The 24,819-nt window shown below is 43.2% G+C and overlaps 1 protein-coding gene across 6 annotated transcripts in view; it reads right to left on the bottom strand.

Moving 5' to 3' along the window:
- LOC118369621 (inactive ubiquitin carboxyl-terminal hydrolase 54-like) overlaps window positions 1–24,819 on the bottom strand; it is a 108,982-nt gene that overhangs the window by 50,113 nt on the left and 34,050 nt on the right. For 5 of the 6 annotated variants that reach the window (XM_035754135.2, XM_035754132.2, XM_035754134.2 and 2 more), the window contains one exon: window positions 9,768–10,461. The exons of the other annotated variant lie outside the window; for it this stretch is intronic. In XM_035754135.2, coding sequence (XP_035610028.1) covers window positions 9,768–9,914 — 147 coding nt within the window. In that variant the 5' untranslated portion in view covers window positions 9,915–10,461. The remainder of the gene's footprint in view (window positions 1–9,767; window positions 10,462–24,819) is intronic. 6 annotated transcript variants of the gene reach the window in all.

A 24,819-nucleotide genomic window follows, 5' to 3' on the forward strand; every position in this document is an offset into this window, starting at 1 on the left:
GGAAAAGGTGAGATAGGAGAGCACGTAGATGCAAGAAGGAATTACTACAAGCAAAGTGATCATGCTGTTTGTATGTGGTTGCTATGAAAGTGTACTGTGTTTGCGTGTAATCAGCTGTGTATTCATTCAGCCGATTCTGTTGAAAAACATTTCTGAAACGGAAACAAACGGAACAAAATGGGGATAAACATACCTGAATTTGTTTGCAACTGTTGGACTAATGATTACAACCTAAATAATTTAGATGCAGGGCAAGAGTGTGCAAGGCAGCATTGAATATGTCACTGTCTGTCACCTTGATAATAAAAAACGATCTCGACCTGTGCACCTATGTTGTAAACTTTAATTCATAGGCTAGGTTGTAGCAACCTCATAATGGGTAAAAGGAAAATGTTAGTATTATGTAGTATAGAGGTCGACCGATTATGATTTTTCAACGCCGATACCGATACCGATTATTGGGGGACAAAAAAATCCGATACCGATTAATCGACCAATTTTTTTTTAGCATGTATTTGTAATAATGACAATTACAACAATACTGAATGAACACTTATTTTAACTTAATATATTACATCAATAAAATACATTTTTCCTCAAATAAATAATGAAACATGTTCAATTTGGTTTAAATAATGCAAAAACAAAGCTTTGGAAAAGGAAGTAAAAGTGCAATATGTGCCATGTAAGAAACATTTAAGTTTCTTGCTCAGAACATGAGAACATATGAAAGCTGGTGGTTCCTTTTAACATGAGTCTTCAATATTCCCAGGTAAGAAGTTTTAGGTTGTAGTTATTATAGAAATTATAGGATTATTTCTCTCTATACGATTTGTATTGCATATACCTTTGACTATTGGATGTTCTTAAAGGCACTTTAGTATTGCCAGTGTAACAGTATAGCTTACCGTCCCTCTCCTCGCTCCTACCTGGGCTCGAACCAGGAACACATCGACAACAACCACCCTCGAAGCAGCGTTACCCATGCAGAGCAAGGGGAACAATTACTCCAAGTCTCAGAGCGAGTGATGTTTGAAACGCTATTAGCGCGCACACCGCTAACTAGCTAGCAATTTCACATCGGTTACACCAGCCTAATCTCGGGAGTTGATAGGCTTGAATTCATAAACAGCAGAGCTGCTGGCAAAACGCACTAAAGTGCTGTTTGAATGAATGCTTACGAGCCTGCTGGTGCCCACATGCCCCCATAATAATAGACATAAATACGAGCCTTTGGTCATTAATGTGGTCGAATCTGGAAACTATAATCTCGAAAACAAAGCATTTACTCTTTCAGTGAAATACGGAACCGTTCCGTATTTTATCTAACGGGTGGCATCCATCAGTCTAAATATTCCTGTTAATTGCACAACCTTCAATGTTATGTCTTAATTACGTAAAATTCTGGCAAATTAGTTTGCAATGAGCCAGGCGGCCCAAACTGTTGCATATACCCTGACTCTGCGTGCAATGAACGCAAGAGAAGTGACACAATTTCACCTGGTTAATATTGCCTGCTAACCTGGATTTCTTTTAGCTAAATATGCAGGTTTAAAAATATATACTTCTGTGTATTGATTTTAAGAAAGGCATTGATGTTTATGGTTAGGTACACGTTGGAGCAACGACAGTCCTTTTTCGCGAATGTGCACTGCATTGATTATATGCAACGCAGGACACGCTAGATAAACTAGTAATATCATCAACCATGCGTAGTTATAACTAGTGATTATGATTGTTTTTTATAAGATACGTTTAATGCTAGCTAGCAACTTACCTTGGCTTCTTACTGCATTCGCGTAACAGGCAGGCTCCTTGTGAGGCAGGTGGTCAGAGCGTTGGACTAGTTAACCATAAGGTTGCAAGATTGAATCCCTGAGCTGACAAGGTAAACATCTGTCGTTCTGCCCCTGAACAAGGCAGTTAACCCACCGTTCCTAGGCCGTCATTGAAAATAAGAATGTGTTCTTAACTGACTTGCCTAGTTAAATAAAGGTGTAAAAAAATAATAATAATTAATCAGCAAATTCGGCATCCAAAATTACCGATTTTCGATTGTTTTGAAAACTTGAAATCGGCCCTAATTAATCGGACCTAATTAATCGGCCATTCCGATTAATAGGTCGACCTCTAATGTAGTAGCCTAAACCTATCGATATTACATTGAGCTGGTGTGATTGGAATATGAATGACAGTCATCCGATACTCTGTAATAGAAATAAGGACATGCTCATATAAAAATCTTTGTCCTCCTCATCTTAAATGGCACTGACCACCACTGATAGGAGGGCCAAAGGAAGACAGGTGTCTGTCTGTATGCTAACATGGGACATAGCTGCTTGTTACTGCGATGTTCCGGCCCTTTTTCTCATACTAATCAGATGTCAGAACAACACGACAACTCTACTCCTCATCTGAGCACAGACCCAACTACTACAATTCACAAACGTGCCATTTCTACTGGCCCTGTGAGGCCCTGAGGTATTCCAAGCATACATCCTCTTGATCACTTTGGTCACAATTATACGACACTTGCACGCCACGCCGCTCAAGTCAGGCAAGTGAAGCTCAACATATTTGTTCCCAGGTTTGCGTGTCCTTGTTGGACTGTGGAGCGTGGAGGAGAGGGTTGTTAGGAAGGCACACAGCACAGATGCTGCTCTCCTATTGGCCTCAAGGCATCTCGCAGGCCCCTTTCTGTACATGATATGGAAATGAGAGAGGCAGGAGAGCATGACAAAGTCATCCCGACTGGACAGCTCTGGAGGAAAGTGATAGCCCAGCAGGAAAAAAAAGAGCCGTCGTTGACTATTTGTTTCTGCATTATCATGAAGTGCATGTGAAAAAGAGAAGGCAGGAAGGAGAGAGGAACTGATGGAAGGAAAGAGGGAGGAGGGAGAGAGGAAGAAGGGCTCTGTTGAACCGCAGGACATCTGTTTCCTGAGATGGTATGTCAGGTGATATATTTCTCATGTTTTCCCAACACTGCACTTAATCAGAACTATGGACAGTATCTATCGTTAAAAAGAAGGTGTGGAGCTCAAAGCAACTGTAGGAAAAATGTGAGGCTAGAAACATGACCAAATCGGACAGAGACAAATTGTGCAAGTAATTACTATAATCAAAACAAACACCACAAGGCTATTCTGAACAGCGGACAAATGCTCAACTCAAGCTGTTAACTCAAGTCTCCAGGGATGATTAGGACACAGGAAGTACTAAGCTGCCACCAGGAAGTAGGCATGCTTTGCTTTGTTTTCTTGCTCCAGTCGTGAGTCGTGACAGGAAATGGGTTATGTCATAGTTGCTTTTACCTTCCTTCCATCTCAAGCCCTAGAACACATGAAAGACAGATGCCCAAAAACCCAACACACAGGACCACTAGATTGGACAGATTTCCATCTGGTGAAGTTTTCATTCTGGAAAACATTTACTTGACAGAGGGATGCCATTCTTTTGGAATATGGAATATCAGAGAGTATTGTGGAGCTGTCCTTTGGCAAAAAGAATGTCCTATTTCGAATGGAACTGGGTCCTTCAGTGCTAAATCGGACATCTTATGAAAGAGTGACATGATTTCCCCCTGGGATTTATAGGAATTTCAATGAACCTTTCAACGCAGTGTGACTTACATGCTCCCATGCCCCTTTTTTTCCCAACACGGTTTTAATAGGAGCTACTCAATTGCTTCATCTTTTAAAAGCAGATATGCTAAGACAGTCACAACACAGACGATTTGCTGTGGTATTCAGCCCCATAAGTGATCAGTCTGGATGAGAGCAAAGGAATTGAAAACTGAGTGGCAAATCCTTTAGCTGAAAGATTGTTCTTCTGTAAGACTACAGTAACATATTCAAATGTTTGAATAAATCATTGCAAACTGCCACCCCTACTGTACATAATAGGCTGTTAAATTAAATAGGCCTAGATGCTCAATGCCGGGTGTTAGGAAACGAGACACTAGAATGTTGCAATCAATCTAAAGATACATTATACACGTTTTAATTTGTGTTTAAATGTTACATATCAGTCTTGACATTTCTTTTGGATTCCTTTCACATGATAGGAAGCTAATTAGTTAAGGCCAGAAGGTCCTTAATCTTAAACTGAGCCATGACCCATGACTCATGGGTGAGAGTTACACGCAGATAGGTGTTTACAAACACAGGGGGTGTCTAGACGCTACATTTCTCCTCCTCTCATGTCTTCCCCTCTCCCATTTCCTGTATCTCAACTGGTTCTTATTATGTGCCTCAGTATGAAGGTTTAACTTTCAAACATTTGATGAAGAATGTGAACTCAAACACAATGGCCTTTCGTGCGTCCCTGCATGCTTCAGAAACTAAAAATAACATGATTAGATAAAACTGTAGCGGTGATGTTAGAGAGGGTAAAGCTAAAGATATCTGTTCGGGCGTCAGGCAGGTATTCACACTGCCAACGAAAGTACATGTAAGATTCTGTTCCATCACAGACTGATGCTCATCCACATAGGGAGGAACTTGTAAGTGCTTAAGTACCTCAGATCCTATCCTCTAAGCAAAGACAGAATGGCAGGTATGTACCTCTGGTTTCAATAAACCATTTCACCCAGGGACAGTGATTTAGGGCTTTTCAATTAAGCCCAGAGTACTGCAGCTACCAGAAGTGGTTTCTGTTAACATGGTGAGTACTGGACATCAATCAAAGTGTTTTGAGCTGTAGCAAATTAACATTACAAAACAATACTGTACAATAGGCTTAACCAAACTTAAACTCAGAAATAGACTGAAATGAAACCATTCTAATAACATATAGCAATATGTATATGTCCAGATTACACATTTAAATGCACAGTGGATTGCAAACCGACTGACATACAGTACACTCTGAAAGAAAAGTGCAATCTAGAACCTAAAATGGTTATTCAGCTGTCCCCATAGGAGAATCCTTTGAAGAACCCTTTGGTTTCAGGTATAGCCCTTTTGGGTTCCACATACTGTAGAACCCTTTCCACAGAGGGTTCTACATGGAACCCAAAAGAGTTCTACCTGAAACCAAAAAGGGTTCTCCTATGGGGACGGCCAAATATCCTTATTTCTAAAAGTGTACTTCCAACTCAGCATAGAACTTATTTGCTTAAATCCTTTTTATATGCCCATATTCAAATGTTCCCAAATGATGACCTTTTCAACAAAGTTATGCCTGTTAAATCGTGTGTGGGCAAAATAAGAGACAATATCAGAGAACTTAATGAAGCCTAGTGAACGCACAGCATTTAATTTAAGACAAAAAATGACTGTTTTCGCCCCCGGCCTGCCCGATACGCTGCTTCAGCATATTGTTATGGCTCCCAGCAGCAGACAATACATTATCAGCTCCCCCCCTCTGTCTCCTTACTCATAACTGACACTAATTTGTAGCTTTGGCGGTATTATCAGTCAGTTAAGCCCCTGTATTTCTATATGGCTGATTATATGGTAATCCGAAAATAGAGTGAAAACTAATGACAGGTTGTTTGGCTGGGTAATTATGGTGCATGGCAGCATCTGTCTGACAATTGTTTATGGGGACTAGAAGCTTGGCTTAAGTCACAGGCGACTGACTGCCTGGCAGGCACCATATTCAACTTTGGAAACGCCTTTCCCATTTCCCCCAAAGTACGGTGTGAGTGGGTCCTCCCAGTCAGGCTGGCAGTGCCTGGGCAGCAGTCCTATAGAAGGCATTGGTAGAACCACTTTCTTCTGGATGAGAGAGTGGACAAGAGTCTCCCACCCACTACGTCAAGTAAAGTGTCTATGAGTACACTAATAAGAGACTGGTTATCCAGGCATTTCATAAGACTCAAGTCTACTTCACCAATCATTTACTTAACATGAGTCCTTCAATGATGACTTGGTGACTTGTTGGTGTGGTGACTTGCAGTGGTTGAATTTTAAGACGACTAAAGAATGGACTGTTTTACAGTAGAACAAATGAATTGCTGTTATTGTTGTTTTATATTTATCAATGGATTGACATTGTATGGGACTACATGAGAAATTGTAATTACAGGATTGCATCAGCAGAGGGATTAGTCAGGAACAAAGGCTGATTATCACGAGATCTAGCATAAAGTTTCATATCACTGACAGCTTAGAAGTTGGACTAATCTGAAAATGTGGGTATGAGAAGCCAGGAAGTATGGGAAGCAGACTCCGAGTGAAGAACATCACCACACTGAAATATTTAGAGATACACATGGAGCATGAAGTTCTGAGAACATTCTGGGTGTGTGTATCATGCTACATTAAATGTATCGTCCTCTCTCTGTCATGTCAAGTGAGGATACTAACACGTATTTCAGAGAGTTGTGTTTCACTATATTTTCCTAAAGGTGCCACACAGGACTTGTCTATTACTGTCTGTAGTCACTGCTCCTCCCCTGTATTCTCACAGAAGTCTAACTCTTTTTCCATAACGTTATAGAGCAAATTAAGAAGGAATGTCGACGTAACTTGAAGCGACGTAAGAAGCAAAATTCTGTTTTCAAAATAATAATTATTGTGAGCTAATGTGACATAATAAACAAATGTGCACATGTCGCAACAGCAATGATAATTCACCTTATTTAACTCTCATTAAAATATTTTCCCATTAAAGGATGTCGATTTAACTCGTTTGACTGCTAGGATTGTACATGAATCCCTTTGCGCATGTGCATAATCATAGAAAAATCAGACAGGAGAGTTTTAATGATGAAATTTGGACAGAGGATCTCAAAATCTCTGCGCAAGAGACACTTTGACAAACTTATTTTCTGGCAATTGTGCCTTATTCTGTGCTAGAGTTAGGTGGTATTCAGATTTTCATACCGTCATACCGTTTCTGTACCATACCAAGGTATAGGGATTTACCGGAAGTGCACACAAACTATACATTTTTTTTAAATGCACTAAACAATTTAGGCAGCAGGGACTGTTGACGTGATGTTGCATTCGTGAATGCAATTGCCGAACTTGAACAGTTTATTGTTTACGCCAATTATTGAAGGGTCGCTTTGTTATTTTATTTTGAAGCTAAAATGCTTGACTGCATTTGAAATAATGAATGACTCGTATGCTTTGTGATGACATGAACAAATGAATGATTGATTGATACATTAGGCTACATAAGTATTGAAATATAGGCCGAAGTAAGTTACTGTATTAAGACTAAACAGAATGCGCTCTTAGGCCTGCAGCTCGATGGTGGTTATACCAGGCAGAGCATAGTAATGATAATGACATTACTTATTTGTATAATGATTATCATAATAATAGTAGTAGTAGTAATAACAATAAGAGGGAGATCAAGAACAATGAGGGTTATTATTTGTATTATTAATATTATTTTGGGGAAAATTTGGAATAGTGTAAACAACACTAAAGAAGTTCTAAGTAAAACCAGAGGGGCTGTTCCAACAAAAACAAGTGCAAAGCCTTTAAATGTTTACCTGTTTATCTGTTTATCTGTTTATCTGACAACACTCAAACAGGCAACATAAGCAGGATCTGTCTTGTTTCTGTAAATAAACAGTACCGGTCAAAAGTTTAGAACACCTACTCATTCAAAGGTTTTTCTTTATTTTTTTTACTATTTTGTGTTATTTCATAGTTTTGATGTCTTCACAATTATTCTACAATGTAGAAAATAGTAAAAATAAAGAAAAACCCTTGAATGAGTAGGTGTGTCCAAACTTTTGATTGCTACTGTATATGGATTGTCACGTTCTGACCTTTATTTCCTTTGTTTTGTATTTATTTAGTATGGTCAGGGCGTGAGTTGGGTGGGCAGTCTATGTTTGTTTTTCTATGATTTGGGTATTTCTATGTTTCGGCCTAGTATGGTTCTCAATCAGAGGCAGGTGTCATTAGTTGTCTCTGATTGAGAATCATACTTAGGTAGCCTGGGTTGCACTGTTTGTTTGTGGGTGATTGTCTATGTTGATGGCTTGTTTCAGCGCTGCTCATATTAGCGTCACGGTTGTTATTTTGTTTACTGTTTTTGTATAGTGTTTCAGTGTTCCTTTCTTTAATTAAACATTCAACATGAACACATATCATGCTGCATATTGGTCCTCCGATCCTTCTCGCCTCTCCTCTTCAGATGAAGAGGAGGACGACCGTGACATGGATGATAAATAAAGCCAGGCATATTTAACAGTTAGGCTATTATAGACCTAATTAAGTTGGTTTCCTCCTCACTTTTCTTAGACAACTAAGGCAAGGGCTGTTTTCTTGTCTCCTAACTCCGCTGCTGCTACCGCCACATTGTTCTCAACACCAATATTCTGGTTAACTTTGCTATTATCCACATAGCAACATGGTCTAGGAAAAGGTGCCAATTCAACAGCGTACTGATGTCTCAGAACCGCAGACAGCGACCACTATCGAATGCAGGAGAAAGCGCATTTGTTATAAAATAATTTCATTTGTATTAGTTTTTCACCATTGTCCTTAATCATATACAATTTCAGTAGCACTTGTTACAGTTATGGACTGTGCCATCCCCACGGTCCCCACAATGGATTAGTCCACTCAGACAAGGCAGGTATCTTGCACATCACGATATTATAGATGTTTTGCTTCTGCTCGACTAAAGAAATCTCTGTCGACCAACAGCCTATCTACCAAACAATAAACCAGTTCGCTAAATGGGGTCAGTCCTAGTGTTGATTCCGGAGGGGGTTAACATCATTGGGATTGAAATTGACCCCAAATGCAGTGAATAAATGAAGTGTTATTTGAATCACAGTGTAATCAACACTGTGGTGTTGTTGTTACTTGACTGTTGAGGTCATTTCCGTTAACTCTATCAGAGTGAAAAAGACGTGGGAGGGGCCTCTGTCATTTTTTCCGGAATGCTTTGCTGCAGGTAGATATTTCGAATAGTTTGTATAAATATCTATGTGTCTACATGCACATTGACTGATTAATTGATTTTATACTATACCAAGATGAATAACTTAAATTTTTCTTAACTAATCCAATCTGTAAGGGGTTTGGCTTATTGCACCCGTTACTGAGATGGTTCTTCCAGTTTAGATGGTTTAGGTAGTGTTGTTTATTATGTCTTTCACCATAGCAGACATTCTGAATGCAGGTTGTGGGTGATAAAATATTGAAATTGTTGGATGTCCTCCCTCTGGCAGGATACCGTAAGGAATTAATAATCACTTCACAAACCAGTTTATTGCTGGTCTGATGAAGCCCATGAGACTAAATTTGATATTCAGACCACAATGTTAAGGACAACTAGGCCTTATGAAATGTATAATGCACAAAGGGTTGACTTTAAAGTCAAACACTCACTTGTTCAGTCACTCACTCAGTGAAAGTTTCAGGACTGAAAGTTATTGAATGCAATAACTATGTCTGTCACTAACAAATACATTCATGGGTGGGTATCTCTCACATTCAATCGAAAGGCATGCTGGGGTATATGCAAATAAGGCTTTATACAACCTGCAACACTAAAACAACCCCCCCAAAAAAAAAAAAAAATAGATATACTGTAACACTACATGAGTTCAGCAACAGCTCTAATAAAGTGTTAATTTAAGTCTGGATTTGAAACACCCGAGTTGTTAAGGACCACCACTCTAGGAGTGTTAGTTTGTGAACACTATGAAAAGTTTTATTTTTAACATTATTTTGGTGGGTCACATATAATTTTACTGTGGGTGTTAATATTCTGGATGTTAAAATTCGGACCTAAAATTTGCTGTGTGTGCGTGCAAGCAGTAGTGTATTTGTTTGTATCCCTACCTGCAGTGCGCTGTTGAGGAAGCAGCTGTTTTGGCCCGGCTCGTTGCTGAGTCCTTTACTGGGGGCGATGGATGTCATGGTGCGTGGGGTAAAGATCCCCTGCAGTCCGCCACTTCCGGACGCAAAGTAGTTCCTTTTCCAAGACATGTTCCTGGCTGTGAGTCACCTATTTCCCGGGATCAACACTTAACAGTCCGCCCCCATGACAAAATACACAGGGCCATCTTTGCAGTGGCAGAAAAAAACAGAGAGTGAAAATCAGTGGGTGTCCAAAAAGGGCTAGAAAGACAAAACAATCAATACAACTGTTGTTAGTTTTTCCAATGGTTTGATTTGACTGATGGAGTCCAGAGACTCTATTGTTCCTAGTGCAATATCGGACAGGGTGTGTCCTGTCTAATCCAGTCTTCAGAGAGATAGAGCGAGAGGAATCTTCTCATCCTCTAGCTTTCTCACTCCCTCTTAGATTCCCTCCTGGACTCTCCCTCTTTCTTGGACTCGTTTGTGGAATCTCACAGACGTCTGACACTAGGGGACTCGTTGATGGTAGTTGTTGTTGCTGCTGCAGGTGTGTCGACCTTCACTGGTGTCTCCTGCACAGCCAAGTACAGCAGAGTCTTAGCTCCTCAACAACAGAAGCTCTTTACAGAACAGGCCAAAGGGGAGAGAGGTGAAAGTTCACACTTCAGCAGATCTGCAGGGGGACAAGAACATAGAAGTTTATGAGCGGGCTCCTCCCCATACCACCTCCCCTCACTGGTTTTATCACACTCCCACACTAAAGTCACAATAGAGGGAGATATATTTACGATCAAGATCCTCTCTCCAACTCAAAGTGCCATGTCTCCTCCAGTGCTCTCCCTGCCCTACCTCTGTCTTTACTCGATTTCCACACGAAGTATGCAAATGTCTCCACTATCACCATGGTGGAAAGGGAATAGATTTGCTGACAGTCATCCCATTTGCGGAGCGTTAAGACAGGTGAAAAGGATACAGCTCAGTCGAAGCCCACTCTCCACTGGGTCACAAGTGCCCGGGACTGCATTCCCTCCTTCCTTCTAGCACACACTGTGCAGATAATGCCTTGCGGAGACGTGGTAGTGTGACGTCACTCTGCCACGAGCGGTGCAGGTCTGAGGCACTCTAATCAGAAATCCACAGACAGGCTAAATAAAGCTGTGCAAAGTCTGCACGGTGGGCGGACACAGGTCTGTGAAGGTGATTATGAGGATGACGAGGACAACGTAGAGAGAGTGGTAATTCCACACTGGATTCATAAAACCCTTGTTGTCACTATCATACAGGTGAATATTACAAATGTCATTGCCCTTAGTAATATGGAAGGAATCTTTTTATTTTTTATTTTTCTCCCCAATTTCGTGGTATCCAATTGGTAATAGTTACAGTCTTGTCTCATCGCTGCAACTCCCGTACAGACTCGGGAGAGGCGAAGGTCGAGAGACATGTGTCCTCCGAAACACAACCCAACCTAGCCGCACTGCTTCTTGACATAATGCACATCCAACCCGGAAGCCAGCCGCACCAATGTGTTGGAGGAAACACAGTACACCTGGCGACCTTGTCAACGTGCACTGTGCCTGGCCCGCCACAGGAGTCGCTAGAGCACGATAAGACAAAGACATCCCTGCCGGCTAAACCCTCCCTAACCTGGACGACGCTGGACAACCCAGAATCAGTGCACAGCTAGCACTGCGCCACCCGGGAGGCCCATGGAAATAAACGTAAGGTGGCTTTACATTTAGGTGATGTTATGCAGCCATTCGATACAAAACACTTCAGCAGACTGTATGAAAATGCCCATAATCTAAACATGCACATAAAATGTTATATAAATGTTATGTTATGGTAAAGGGGATTCATATATACATTTGAAGTCGGAAGGTTACATACACCTTAGCCAAATATATTTCAACACAGTTTTTCACAATTCTTGACAATTAATCCAAGTAAAAATTCCATGTTTTAGGTCAGTTAGGATCCTCACATTATTTTAAGAATATGAAATGTTAGAATAGAAGTAGAGAGAATGTTTTATTTCAGATTTAATTTCTTTCATCACATTCCCAGTGGGTCAGAAGTTTACATACACTCAATTAGCATTTGGTAGCATTGCCTTTAAACTGTTTAACTTAGGTCAAACGTTTTGGGTAGCCTTCCACAAGCTTCCCACACAATAAGTTGGGTGAATTTTGGCCCATTCCTCCTGACAGAGCTGGTGTAAGGTTTGTAGGCCTCCTACAGGTTTGTAGGCCTTCTTGCTCGCACATGCTTTTTCAGTTCTGCCCACACATTTTCTATAGGATTGAGGTCCGGGCTTTGTGATGGCAACTCCAATACCTTGACTTCCTGACTGATGTCTTCAGATGTTGCTTCAATATATCCACATAATTTCTCTTCCTCAAGTGAAGAGCACCAGACCCTCCTGCAGCAAAGCACACCCACAACATGATGCTGCCACCCACGTGCTTCACGGTTGGGATGGTGTTCTTCGGCTTGGAAGCCTCCCCCTTTTTCCTCCAAACATAACGATGGTCATTATGGCCAAACAGTTCTATTTTTGTTTCATCAGACCAGAGGATATTGCTCCAAAAAGTATGATCTTTGTCCCCATATGCAGTTGCAAACCGTAGTCTAACTTTTTTTATGGCGGTTTTGGAGCAGTGGCTTCTATCTTGCTGAGCGGCATTTCAGGTGGTGTCGATATAGGACTCGTTTTACTGTGGATATAGATACTTTTGTACCTGTTTCCTCTAGAGCATCTTCACAGGGTCCTTTGCTGTTGTTCTGGGATTGATTTGCACTTTTCGCACCAAAGTACGTTCATCTCTAGGAGACCGAACGCGTCTCCTTCCGGAGTGGTATGCGTGGTCCCATGGTGTTTATACTTGTGTACTATTGTTTGTAATAGCAGTGCAGCGATGCTCCCCATCTGACCTGACAGAGCTTGAGAGGATCTGCAGAGAAGAATGAGAGAAACTCCCCAAATACAGGTGTGCCAAGCTTGTAGTGCCATACCCAAGAAGACTCAAGGCTATAATCGCTTCCAAATGTCCTTCAACAAAGTACTGAGTAAAGGGTCTGAAAACCTATGTAAATTTAATATTTCAGTTTTGTATTTATAAAAATGTGGAGAAAAAAAAGTTTTGCTTTGTCATTATGAGGTATTGTGTGTAGATTGATGAAGGAAAAAAATATTTGATCAATTTTAGAATAAGCCTGTTACGGAACAAAATGTAGAAAAAGTCAAGGGGTCTGAATACACTGTATATGCTTATGGTAACATTTATGATACTATGAAACATTTATTAGGTTTGGTCGCCAAAGATCGGAGCTCTTGGCGGTTTTTAAGTAGGCTCTTTCTCAGTCCTTCCATATCCATCATCATCACAGTGTGCTTTAAATGGTCCGACTTCAGGGCAGAGTCGCAGGGAAGGGACGAGGTGTGAGATGAAAGGGAGAGGGATTAAGACGGTGGGAGAGAACAATGAAAGAGGTAATTAGGTGGCGGTACAGAGGAGGAGCGCGAGAGTCAGTACATCCCTATCGTGTGTGGCTGTGACGAACCGAGCCTTCTCTCCTCTTCCTTTTCCGGTCCTCCACTCCTCTCTTCTTCTCTCCTCCGGGTGTGTTTACCCAGTGTTGAATCACAAGCTGACCTGTACTTGTGATGTCACCCGGTCACATGCCTGTCTGTTTGTGTTTGCTCTTCACAACCCGGACCTGAGGCACCGACTGGCAGGATCAACCAACCTCTGGTGTATAGTGTACACAGTCTGACTATGAAGGACACAAAGTTTTGAGTTTTGTGTTTGCAGACACCAAACGGGAAACATCAATACTCCTGAATGAGTCATTCAGTAATGAGTCATTCATAAACCACCACTGTACAAATGTGGGAAGAAATTTCCTCCTTCCACACACTTTATAAAAAAACTGTGTAAAAAAACAAAATGTGAGCAATTAATCACCGTCGCTTATTCAAGAGGATAGACTCTTGGTGAACCTGAGGCGACACTGAGCAAGACTAAGGCATGTTTCTGTGTCTCTGCTCTGCACTTATGCATGTCTGCGTAATTACTTGTTTACTTCAAGGAGGAGGACCAACAGCCCACACACCCCTCCTGTCCTCTCTATCCCACAAGCCCAGTGAATGAAGCTGACAGAGTCCAAAATAGTTCCTCTGCCAGACAAAAACAACACTTTCAGCGCTTGTGGTGGGAGTAAGACAATCCCTGAGCTGAGGGTCAAACAGACACACACTCCCACCCTGGGACTGGCTGGCTGGGCTGGGGAATTAATGGGCGTTTCCTATAGGTGGACGGTTGTGAAGCAGCCTAATCACCGGCGCAGGGAGGAGAGGGTTCAAAGGGGGGGGGCTTAGCCGTTTCCTGTAATGACGTGGCTTGTTAACACCAATGCTGGGTGAAGGTGGTGGGTAGCACAGCTGGGGGTGCTTGGGCATCTCCTATAGGTGGAGTGTTGTGTTTTCATCCCGACTAGGTGTTCCCTACCAAGGGCGAGGTTAAGGGGGGGGTGTAGCATGGGCGTCTCCTATACAGCTAGCTACTGTTTTGTTGTGGTCTGCGGGGATGGGGGAGGGGAGGGGAGGGAGTTCAGTTAAGAGGCAGGTCATGTGGGCAGATTAGCCTGATCAGACCCTGCCTAGGATTAGTCTGTCCCGTTGGTCAGGGATCTGTCTGGGCCTGGGAGGGAGGCAGACCTGACTCACCTAGCCGCTACGCTACGACATGAAGCTCATATTAGCTCCACCACAGACACAGATGTCTCCTGGGCTGTAGGAGGCTCCCTCAGCACGGCCCGTAGCCACTGTGCATTTGCAGTGGTAACCAACACCACATGGCCAGGGACAGCCACAGGGAGTTAGAAAACATGCTGCTAGTCCCAGATATTCACGGAGAGATGGGATTCCCTCCCTGCTGCCTTCACATGAGCTCATTACAAACAGCTCAGAGGAAATGTACTGCAAAAGCCATCATTGTCAAAGAAGTGACCACAAGTGCCGGATGATTTCTAAGCGGTAGGTAATTGGGACACTGCGTTGGGAAACTACACTGCAAGCATATCCCTGGCAATCCAGAGGCGTTATTTTCGGTATGCAACAACTGAAGCAGAAAAACGGGGGCAGCATCTTCAGTGCGAGACACTTATTTCAGATGAGAACATTTCGGCGGTGTGATTGAAATGCTTGACGATCACAGTGGCTCTGGTTTCAACCGAAGCTTGCGCTATGCAAGCGCTTTGGCCGGTTTGTGCCACAAAGCCAGAAAACCAAAGTGGGCTAAGTCTCCTAGGCAACAAAAGTATAGGCCTAGATGACAGCTGATGTTGTGCTCCAACAGGTGTTTGAATTCCTCCATCTCTTTTCATTCACTTAGAAGTCCTAGGACATATGAAATCGGTCTCAGAAGGGATGTTCTCCAAAAGACGCATCATCGCTGAATGAAGTCATCGATGAAAGGGGAGTCAGGATAACGACACCCTAAATACACCTCTTCACATAGCAGCACAGCCTTCAGTCAGCATTCAGGGACACGAGAGAGAATCTGTTTGACTAAGGGAAGATGGCGCCCATTGCCAGGCTACTGGCTGCCACATCTGATTAGAGGGCTGGGTGTTGATGGACTGGCCTCTCTGACCAGGAGGCATGTTGACATGCCCACATCGATCAGTACGTGTCCCATCACGTCCAGGCCAGTGATTTCCTCACCAGGCAGCTACGCAGACCACTGAAACAGGCCTGGGTGCCATCACACACATGGTAACGTGCTGGCTTCTCTCTCGCCATATGATTGTCAGGTAAGATTAGCCTACGTGCTTTTGAGTAGGACCTACATAAGAAAGGTTAGCAGAATCAAAATGGGAAAAAACAAAATCAATACCCATCTATCTGCATTCAAATGAATCATGGTCCTTCATAAGAAAGATCCATACTAATGCAAATCACCCAGAATGATGCTGGATCCTTGTGGCAGTGTGACACTGCCTGGGCAGACACAGTGTGACTGAAACCCACCAATTTTGACTAATTCAATTGAACTCAGTGAGGCGAAAAGGCTGAGCTGAGCGCCAGCGAGACAGACTATCCCCTGACGACATTAATGGGCCATTATACAGTTCACCCATCCTGTCTGCCATACATCGCACCGATAAAGTGAGAAAAGGCTTCGTTAAAAAAAATGTCCCCATCAAATGAAATAAAGCTGTATGTCCCAGAGAAATACCATTCGGGTGCTTGAGAAGTATAAACAATAGTAAAACGCTGTTTAAAGATTAAATAGCGTTATACTGCCTCGAACAGGATTAAGCAAATGAAGCCTGACAAGACTCTTTGGTGCAATTCGAGCTTAACGGGCATAAAGACAGACACACACAACACAGCATAGTAATCTCCCCCCTCCCCCACCCCCCTCACATTCCATATCATCTCATAATATATCATCAATAGGGGCAGGAGACAGTCTACAACACCCTTACTGGAAGTCAGGGGGGCTTCAAGTCAGGGGGGCTTGTCTGGAAGTGGTTATGCAACATGATTACAGTCTGTAGCTGAGTGTAGCCCCTCCTCCGCCTGCACCCCTAGAAATCAGCACTAATGCCTGTTGACACCCCTCCAGCACCACACCACCACATTGCCAGCCTGGAAGGGGCGCCGTGCCAGGGCCTCCACCGCGACTACGCCAACAGGGGGATGCAAAGTAGACTTGTGGAGGCCGCATGGGGCTCGCTCCTGAAGACATCCCTCTGGGGCTCGCTCCCGAAGACATTCCTCTGGGGCTCGCTCCCGAAGACATCCCTCTGGGGCTCGCTCCCGAAGACATTCCTCTGGGGCTCGCTCCCGAAGACATCCCTCTGGGGCTCGCTCCCGAAGACATCCCTCTGGGGCTCGCTCCCGAAGACATCCCTCTGGGGCTCGCTCCCGAAGACATCCCTCTGGGGCTCGCTCCCGAAGACATTCCTCTGGGGCTCGCTCCCGAAGACATTCCTCTGGGGCTCGCTCCCGAAGACATCCCTCTGGGGCTCGCTCCCGAAGACATTCCTCTGGGGCTCGCTCCCGAAGATATCCCTCTGGGGCTCGCTCCCGAAGACATCCCTCTGGGGCTCGCTCCCGAAGACATTCCTCTGGGGCTCGCTCCCGAAGATATCCCTCTGGGGCTCGCTCCCGAAGACATCCCTCTGGGGCTCGCTCCCGAAGATATCCCTCTGGGGCTCGCTCCCGAAGACATCCCTCTGGGGCTCGCTCCCGAAGACATTCCTCTGGGGTTCGCCCCCGAAGACATTCCTCTGGGGCTCGCTCCCGAAGACATTCCTCTGGAGCTTGCTCCCGAAGACATTCCTCTGGGGCTCGCTCCCGAAGACATTCCTCTGGAGCTTGCTCCCGAAGACATCCCTCTGGGGCTCAGATGCAGGCCCACTGCTGCGCTGCCATTGACGAAATCAACTGAATTAAGGACTGTACTGGCACATCTGTAGCCTGATCACCAAGAAGGATCTGTGCCTTCTGGAAAGTCTTCCAATCTGGAAATTGCATGCCGTGATGTTGTTTCACTTTCATTAGAGACAGGTGAGGAATTCAGTTTGGCCACACTGGTATTGACATTCCATCATTAATGAAAACAGTAAGGAGTTTCACCTTGGAACAAACTCACACCCCAGTCTGACAGTAACATCTTCAGCTACTGGTGATTTTATCACAATCTACTTCTGCCAAGAGGACCTTCTAGGAGCTTACAGTGACACATGAAAACAGGACGCCTGCTGGTGAGAATCACACCACCATTAAACCAAGAGCCAAGGCTCTGGGAGATTCTGGCTTTGACTGCTGAGAATATTAGTCAAAAAGGCAATCAATTGAATGAACAGTTCGAGGGGACTTGATGAGGGATACCAATGAAATATTGGTCAAACAATGAGGAAAGAGGTCACTGCTGACTTGACTGTATTCCAGCAGCCTAACCTGAATAACGTTTGCCACTATTAAAACCCTGGCCTCTGACCTGCCAAATGATAAAACATCTGTCCCCGGCTCGCATTGCTGGTAAATCTGGGCTGTTTGGGCATTTAATCTGGCCTCCTAATTGTCTTAATGCGGCATTACTGTGTTTATGTAATCAGCTCCAGACCTACTTAAAATTACCTGGCCTGCAAGATCGTTCTAACATGGGAGGGGGGAGAGAGAGACAGGCTAAATTCATCTTGAAATAACCTTGCCATAATTCTTGTATCTGGTTTACTGTTACTGAGAATGTGGCACTAAAGCAGAATAAACCAACTAATCTCAGCCAAAAATGCTCTGCTTCACAGTGAGAGAGAGAGAGCACTTGGGTCTTAATGAGTATTACATAAGGTAGCATAACATAGGCCTACATCTGTTTGCAGACAGACAACATCTAGCGACAATTAATGACTCTTGAAATCTTAAGGCTGACTCCTGATTCTCTCAGTCATTCACACGCACTTGTGATTTAGGTTCGAGATGACTTGCTATGGCTCAGGTGGGGAAGGGGGAGAGACGTTGAAGAGATTAGAAGCATGCTGTGCGGTGTGGGGTGATGCCAGGACAAACAATGTAAGTGTGCAGTGTGCACATACAAACACACACCCATCCTGGCTGCATGTCTGCACGTTAGCAGAGCTCTGGCAGACGGCAGGGGGTAGTGGTATCCTGCGAACGTGGGAAAAGGAGGGATTCAGTATAGGGGACTACCGTGGGACCCAACATCATTGCGGCGTGGTCTGCATTTTTCATGCTGCGTGCGGGAGCGGGCGATCAAACAGACAATATTTTTTGGTATCGCAGATTAGGCTACTTGGAAACAGTCCTCTGTCTGTTTTGTAGGGTATGCATTAGCCAATTAAAAGCACCTCTTTGGCCCACTATTTACACCCTCGCTCTCTCTCATCATTCGCTGCTTCAAGTTCAATAGCACCTCTTCTCTCCTAGTTTGGGTGTGCGAGATCAAGTGCAGCTTTAGGCTATATGGGTGGTCTAAATGAAATGCATGGGTGGAGAAGCATGGTGCAGTTTGCCTATCTTAGCAAGGAAATTTGCTTTAAAATATGTTTAGGCTACAGTTTACTACAGTTTCAGGAAATAACTATTGATAATGAAAAGTTAGGGTGCAACCAAAAAATGTAATCATAATTCAAAACGAAAAGGTGCAACGTTGTGCTTTTTCCTTTTCAATAAATATTGATAACCCATTTTTTTTGTCTTTGCATGGAAATCTTCCCGCTCCTAAAAGGGTAGCCTGTAGGCTATGCAAAACGTAAGAGAAAGTGCAAGTGTCCGCTCTCATCATTCCTGCTGCTTTAAGCTCTGTAGCCATACCTCTCTTCTCCCAGTTGGGCGTGTGAGATCAGGTTTGCTTGTGGTCTCTATTAAACAAAGCAGGTTATATTCATGGGCGGAGAACCATGGGGGATATCTTTCCAAGGAAATTAACTTCCTAAATATAATAACGCTATAGTTTAGGCCTACTACATTTTCTGGAAATAAATACTGATCACCCAGACGTTAGAGCCTCTAAATGAGAAGCTCTAAATAATGAAATTTAACCATTGTAATATTTGTTTAAAAAGCAGTGGTAAATATGACAGTGAAAGCTGCCAATAAAACGAACACCCCCACCTCTCTGTCATGGTTTAAACCATCTATTTCTACAGTATGTGGTGGCGCTGTCCACTCAGTAGTGCTGAATTTCAGCTTTAGCTGAGCTCCTTTACACATTGATTTTCATTTATACTTCCTCATTTTTGCTATTTGTTTGCCATGCGGTGTTGATAAAAAATATCCTTTATTCCAATTCATTACATCTATCCATTGATGTATCATTGTTTGCTGTTGTCAGTCAGCTCTTTAGATCACTCATTGCTTTGTTTTTCAGGTGCTCGTGGGTGCTGGTGTTCTCCCTGCCATCCGTGACCAGAAGTAGCAGATCATTTATTTACCTTTATTATTTTCTAACAATGTTTTTTTTTCTTACAGCTAGACACCAATGCCGCATCCAATCCATCCAACAAGTACACGTTAATGAAAGTAGGCCTATAGTTGACTCTTTTGGTTAGAAGCATTCGATTTTGCAACTGCATAGACCTACATTATTTTGGATATGTGTGCCCAGGAGAGCTCTTTCACAGTGAAAGTTAAATAGGCATAGTTACACATACAGTGTATTTTAAGCGATAAGCAAGAGCCATAATTAGTACAGGGCTTAAGTTCAATGTTTTAATTCAATTCTTATTTGTTAATAATGACAAATAAATGCAAGGATAGAAAGTTAGTGTTTTATGTCACAGGATCTGTGACGACTCCAAGCATTAATTCAGGAACTAGGGTGTAAAACATGTTTTGATTCAACTCGTGTATTACATTGAATGTAGGCTTCCTATTCTGCCAGGTTGTTAGCAAGCTACAACAGCCAAAGATGTAACATGCGTTCCTCAAAACACCACCCAGAGAGAACGTTTGCTAACAAGTGACAAACAAGTCCTCGTGATGTGGATGCTGAGGAACTTCAAACTTGTGACTCTCTCTACTGCAGTCCTGTTGATGTGGATTGGGGCATGTTCCCTCCTCTGCTTCCTGAAGTCAACAATCAACTGATGTAACTGCACGAGGTGGGCACAGCAGACTTCCCTCCGTCGCATCATCCCTCTAAGGCCTTTCTGTTAACCTGCTAGCCCCGAGCCGCTAGCTGCTTGAAGCCACGCACTGGACTTGTATGATCACCCGGCTACGCATGCCTTTCCCTAACGTCACCATGCCGTGTCGATTGCTGTTCTGGTTTGTAACTATTGTTTTATTTCACTGTAGAGCCTCTAGCACTACTCAACACGCCTCGGCTAACAATTTAGTTCCACCCCCCACACACGCAGTGACATCACCTGGTTTAAATGCTATTTCTAGAGACAATATCTCTTTAATTATCACTATATGCACAGGTTTACCCCCACTGTATTCACATCCTACTATACCTTTGTCTGTACATTATGCCTTGAAAAAATTATACCGTGCCCAGAAATCTGCTCCTTTTACTCTCTGTTCTGAACGTACTAGGCGTCCAGTTCTGTTAGCCTTTAGCCGTACCCTTATCCTACTCCTCCTCTGTTCCTCCGGTGATGTAGAGGTGAATCCAGGCCCTGCAGTGTCTACCTCCACTCCCATCCCCCAGGCTCTCTCATTTGTTGACTTCTGCAACCGTAAAAGCCTTGGTTTCATGCATGTTAACACTAGAAGCCTCCTCCCTAAGTTTGTTTTATTCACTGCTTTAGCACACTCCACCAATCCAGATGTCCTAGCCGTGTCTGAATCCTGGCTTAGGAAGACCACCAGAAACCTTGACATTTCCATTCCTAACTATAACATTTTCCGACAAGATAGAACTGCCAAAGGGGGCGGTGTTGCAATTTACTGCAAAGATAACCTGCAGAGTTCTGTCTTACTATCCAGGTCTGTACCCAAACAATTTGAGCTTCTACTTCTAAAAATTAACCTTTCCAGAAACAAGCCTCTCACCGTTGCCGCTTGCTATAGACCACCCTCTGCACCCAGCTGTGCCCTCGACACCATATGTGATTTGATTGCCCCTCATCTATCTTCTGAGCTTGTGCTGCTAGGTGACCTAAACTGAGACATGCTTAACACCCCGACCATCCTACAATCTAAGCTTGATGCCCTCAATCTCACACAACGTATCAATGAACCTACCAGATATAACCCCAAATCCGTAAACATGGGCACCCTCATAGATATCATCCTAACTAATTCGCCCTCCAAATACACCTCTGCTGTTTCCAACCAAGATCTCAGCGATCACTGCCTCATTGCCTGCATCCGTAATGGGTCTGCGAGCAAACGACCACCGCTCATCACAGTCAAACGCTCCCTAAAACACTTCTGCGAGCAAGCCTTTCTAATCGACCTGGCTGGGGTATCCTGGAATGACATTGACCTCATCCCGACAGTAGAGGATGCCTGGTTATTCTTTAAAAGTGCCTTCCTCATTATCTTAAATAGGCATGCCCCATTCAAAAAATGTAGAACCAGGAATAGATATAGCCCTTGGTTCACTTCAGACCTGTCTGCCCTTGACTAGCACAAAAACATCCTGTGGCATTCTGCATTAGCATCGAATAGCCCCCGTGATTTGCAACTTTTCAGGGAAGTTAGGAACCAATATACACAGGCAGTTAGGAAAGCTAAGGCTAGCTTTTTTAAACAGAAATTTGCATCCTACAGTATAAACTCAAAAAAGTTCTGGGACACTGTAAAGGTGAGCGCAACGGGGCGATAGCCATTTGGGCATGTCACCTTGTCTTTCTGGGGCACAGAGACGATGGTGGTTTCCTTTAAGCAGGTGGGGACTACAGCCTGGGACAGGAACAGCCTGGGACAGGGACAGCCATCTGGGTCTGCGGCTTGGCGAGTATTCACTCTTTTGAGAGTTTTCTTCACGTCTGCCTCGAAGAGCGAAAGCACCTGGTCTTCCAGAGCAGCGAGAGTCTGTCTGAATGGCTCAGTATTGTCTGCCTCGCTTGTTTGTAACAATTGCAAAGACATTGTGCAACTTTGTATTTGTAGTCAACTTCATTGTGAAGTCAACAGCGGTCACAGAGATCTCCTGTGTATAAAGAGACGCGGTAGGGGGAAAACGTATCTGTTGAGACACTTAGAGTGGTCTGAGGCTGTTGGTAAATAACGAGCGTTTTGTGCAACCTTAGTAACAACGGTGTTGATGGTGTTGGGAAACAGCTTGGATATTTAACGATGCTTCAACGAAAGTTCTAATGATGAACAAGATGCTTTTGGGAAACCGGGCCCAGATCTTTTGACCTGGTTGTGCTTTTTTCTCAGGACCTCGGAATCAACTGTACAGCGGAGCCTTATCAGTACAACAATAATTATCTGGGAGATTTTTTTCCTAGTCGCTAGGCTCCCAAAATAAAACTCCTGGTCGCACAGCAAAATTGGTCACACTTTGTAGCACTATCACTTTTCTCAGTTTCTCTCTCTCTCTCGCAGGCATCCAGCACTCAATGTCCCTTTGTCTTGGCACCCAGGCCTGCTTATTCATCTTACCATCTGTATGATAAAGTGCCACCTGAACCCGGGCCAAGAAGCCATGTGAACTCAACTCTCAGCATAGCAGGGGGGGGTGGATGGATAGAAGCAAGATGGCGCCGACAGACATGCCTCCGCCCAGTACCCTGCCCTGAACTTTAATCACTGTTACTAGCCGGCTCCCACCCGGTACTCTACCCTGCAACTTAGAAACTGCTGCCCTACGTACACGGTCATTGAACACTGGTCAATTTAATAATGTTTGCATACTGTTTTACCCACTTTATATGTATATACTGTATTCTAGTCAAGGCTCATCCTATATAACTACTGCTGTACACACTTTTTCTATTCATATACTGTACATGCTGTTTATACACACCTGGGCTGTCCCCGAATAAAACAAATCTTTGTTGAACTAGTCATCTGTTCTTTCGACCAATCGATTGGTCTACATTTTTAAACGAGTATTTTTCCCTACACTATGTGTGTTATAATAAAATCAACTACATGTAGGCTACTGAGCATGTCTGCTGCTTTAAGCACACTGTGACTAAATAATTAAGACACACAAATGACTCGAGGGAGCCAGAGATCAAGATAACCTAACCAGAAAAAAAAAGAAATCTGCTCCCGACCCTCTTCCCCCGCTGCTGCTGGCCTTCGCAGATTGACAACCTTTTCCATCTGGAGTGCAAATTTATCTTACAATTTCTACCATCTGAGTGCCAGTTATGATTTTGTATATGCACATTTTCGTGGAACAGTTTAATTTCATCTATAATAATGCCTTTGTATCTCAAAATCATTATCATGTGGTTAATCAAAATTCTAAAAGTAATTTCCATTGCCAACTATGTAAAAATAGCCTACATAAAGCCAACAAATAAAAACATTGCAGCCTGCAGGCAGAAAATATCCTGATAAAAATAAATATCCTATAAATCACATTGGCTACGCATGGCCTGTCTGCAATGAACTTGAAACATTGTATCACTATTAACTTGGGTCAAGCCTGAAGCTCCTGCTAGCAAACTTGCAACATAATATATTGAACACATTAACATAAATGACCTTAACCAAACAATCATTGTAGATTAGAAATTATGGGAATTAACGGTAAATGTACTACTGGTGATACTGGTGTGCCATCCCCCGCGTCTCATAATATATATATATACACTTTAGACTGCTCAACTAAAATAAGCTTGTGTGGCCTACCACTTTGTGGCTGAGCCATTGTTGCTCCTAGATGTTTCCACTACAGGGGCAGCTGTAGCAGGGCAGAAATTTGAAAAACGGACTTGTTGGAAAGGTGGCATCCTATGACGGTGCCACTTTAAAAGTCACTGAGCTCTTCAGTACATGCCATTCTACTCCTAATGTTTTTTTAATGGAATTTGCATGGCTGTATGCCTAATTTTTATTTTATACACCTGTTAGCAACGGGTGTGGCTGAAATAGTCGAATCCATTCATTTGAAGGGGGGTCCACAGACTTTTGGCCATGTAGTGAAAATATTCCAGACTCGTTCTGATATTTCTTACATTTGTTTGTATTACTGCACTGTTGGAACTAGAAACACAAATATTTCGTTTCACCTTCGTTAACGCCTGCAGATCTGTGTACGCGACCAATAAAGTTTTATTTGATTTCGATGGGATAACTCAACTTGGGATCAATTCAATAAAACAAGAGTGGTAAGGTCAACAGAAACACAACAGCCCAAACACAGGAGCTGAGGCAGTAACGTTACTAAAACACACTTCCAAGGCAGCCCTACATCACTTGTTCCATTGGGAGCCACACTTCAAAAGGAGCTTAATGATGATGAATGTGTAAATACAATGTTTTTGTATTTTCTTTTTTCAATAATTGTTTATTTGCTCATAGGCCTAAGTGATAGATTCCCACTCGTAATTATTTTTGCATTTGCTTTTCTAACCCCGA

This window comes from Oncorhynchus keta, chromosome 36 (genome assembly GCF_023373465.1).
Source record: "Oncorhynchus keta strain PuntledgeMale-10-30-2019 chromosome 36, Oket_V2, whole genome shotgun sequence".
In the NCBI taxonomy this organism is placed as follows: domain Eukaryota; kingdom Metazoa; phylum Chordata; class Actinopteri; order Salmoniformes; family Salmonidae; genus Oncorhynchus; species Oncorhynchus keta.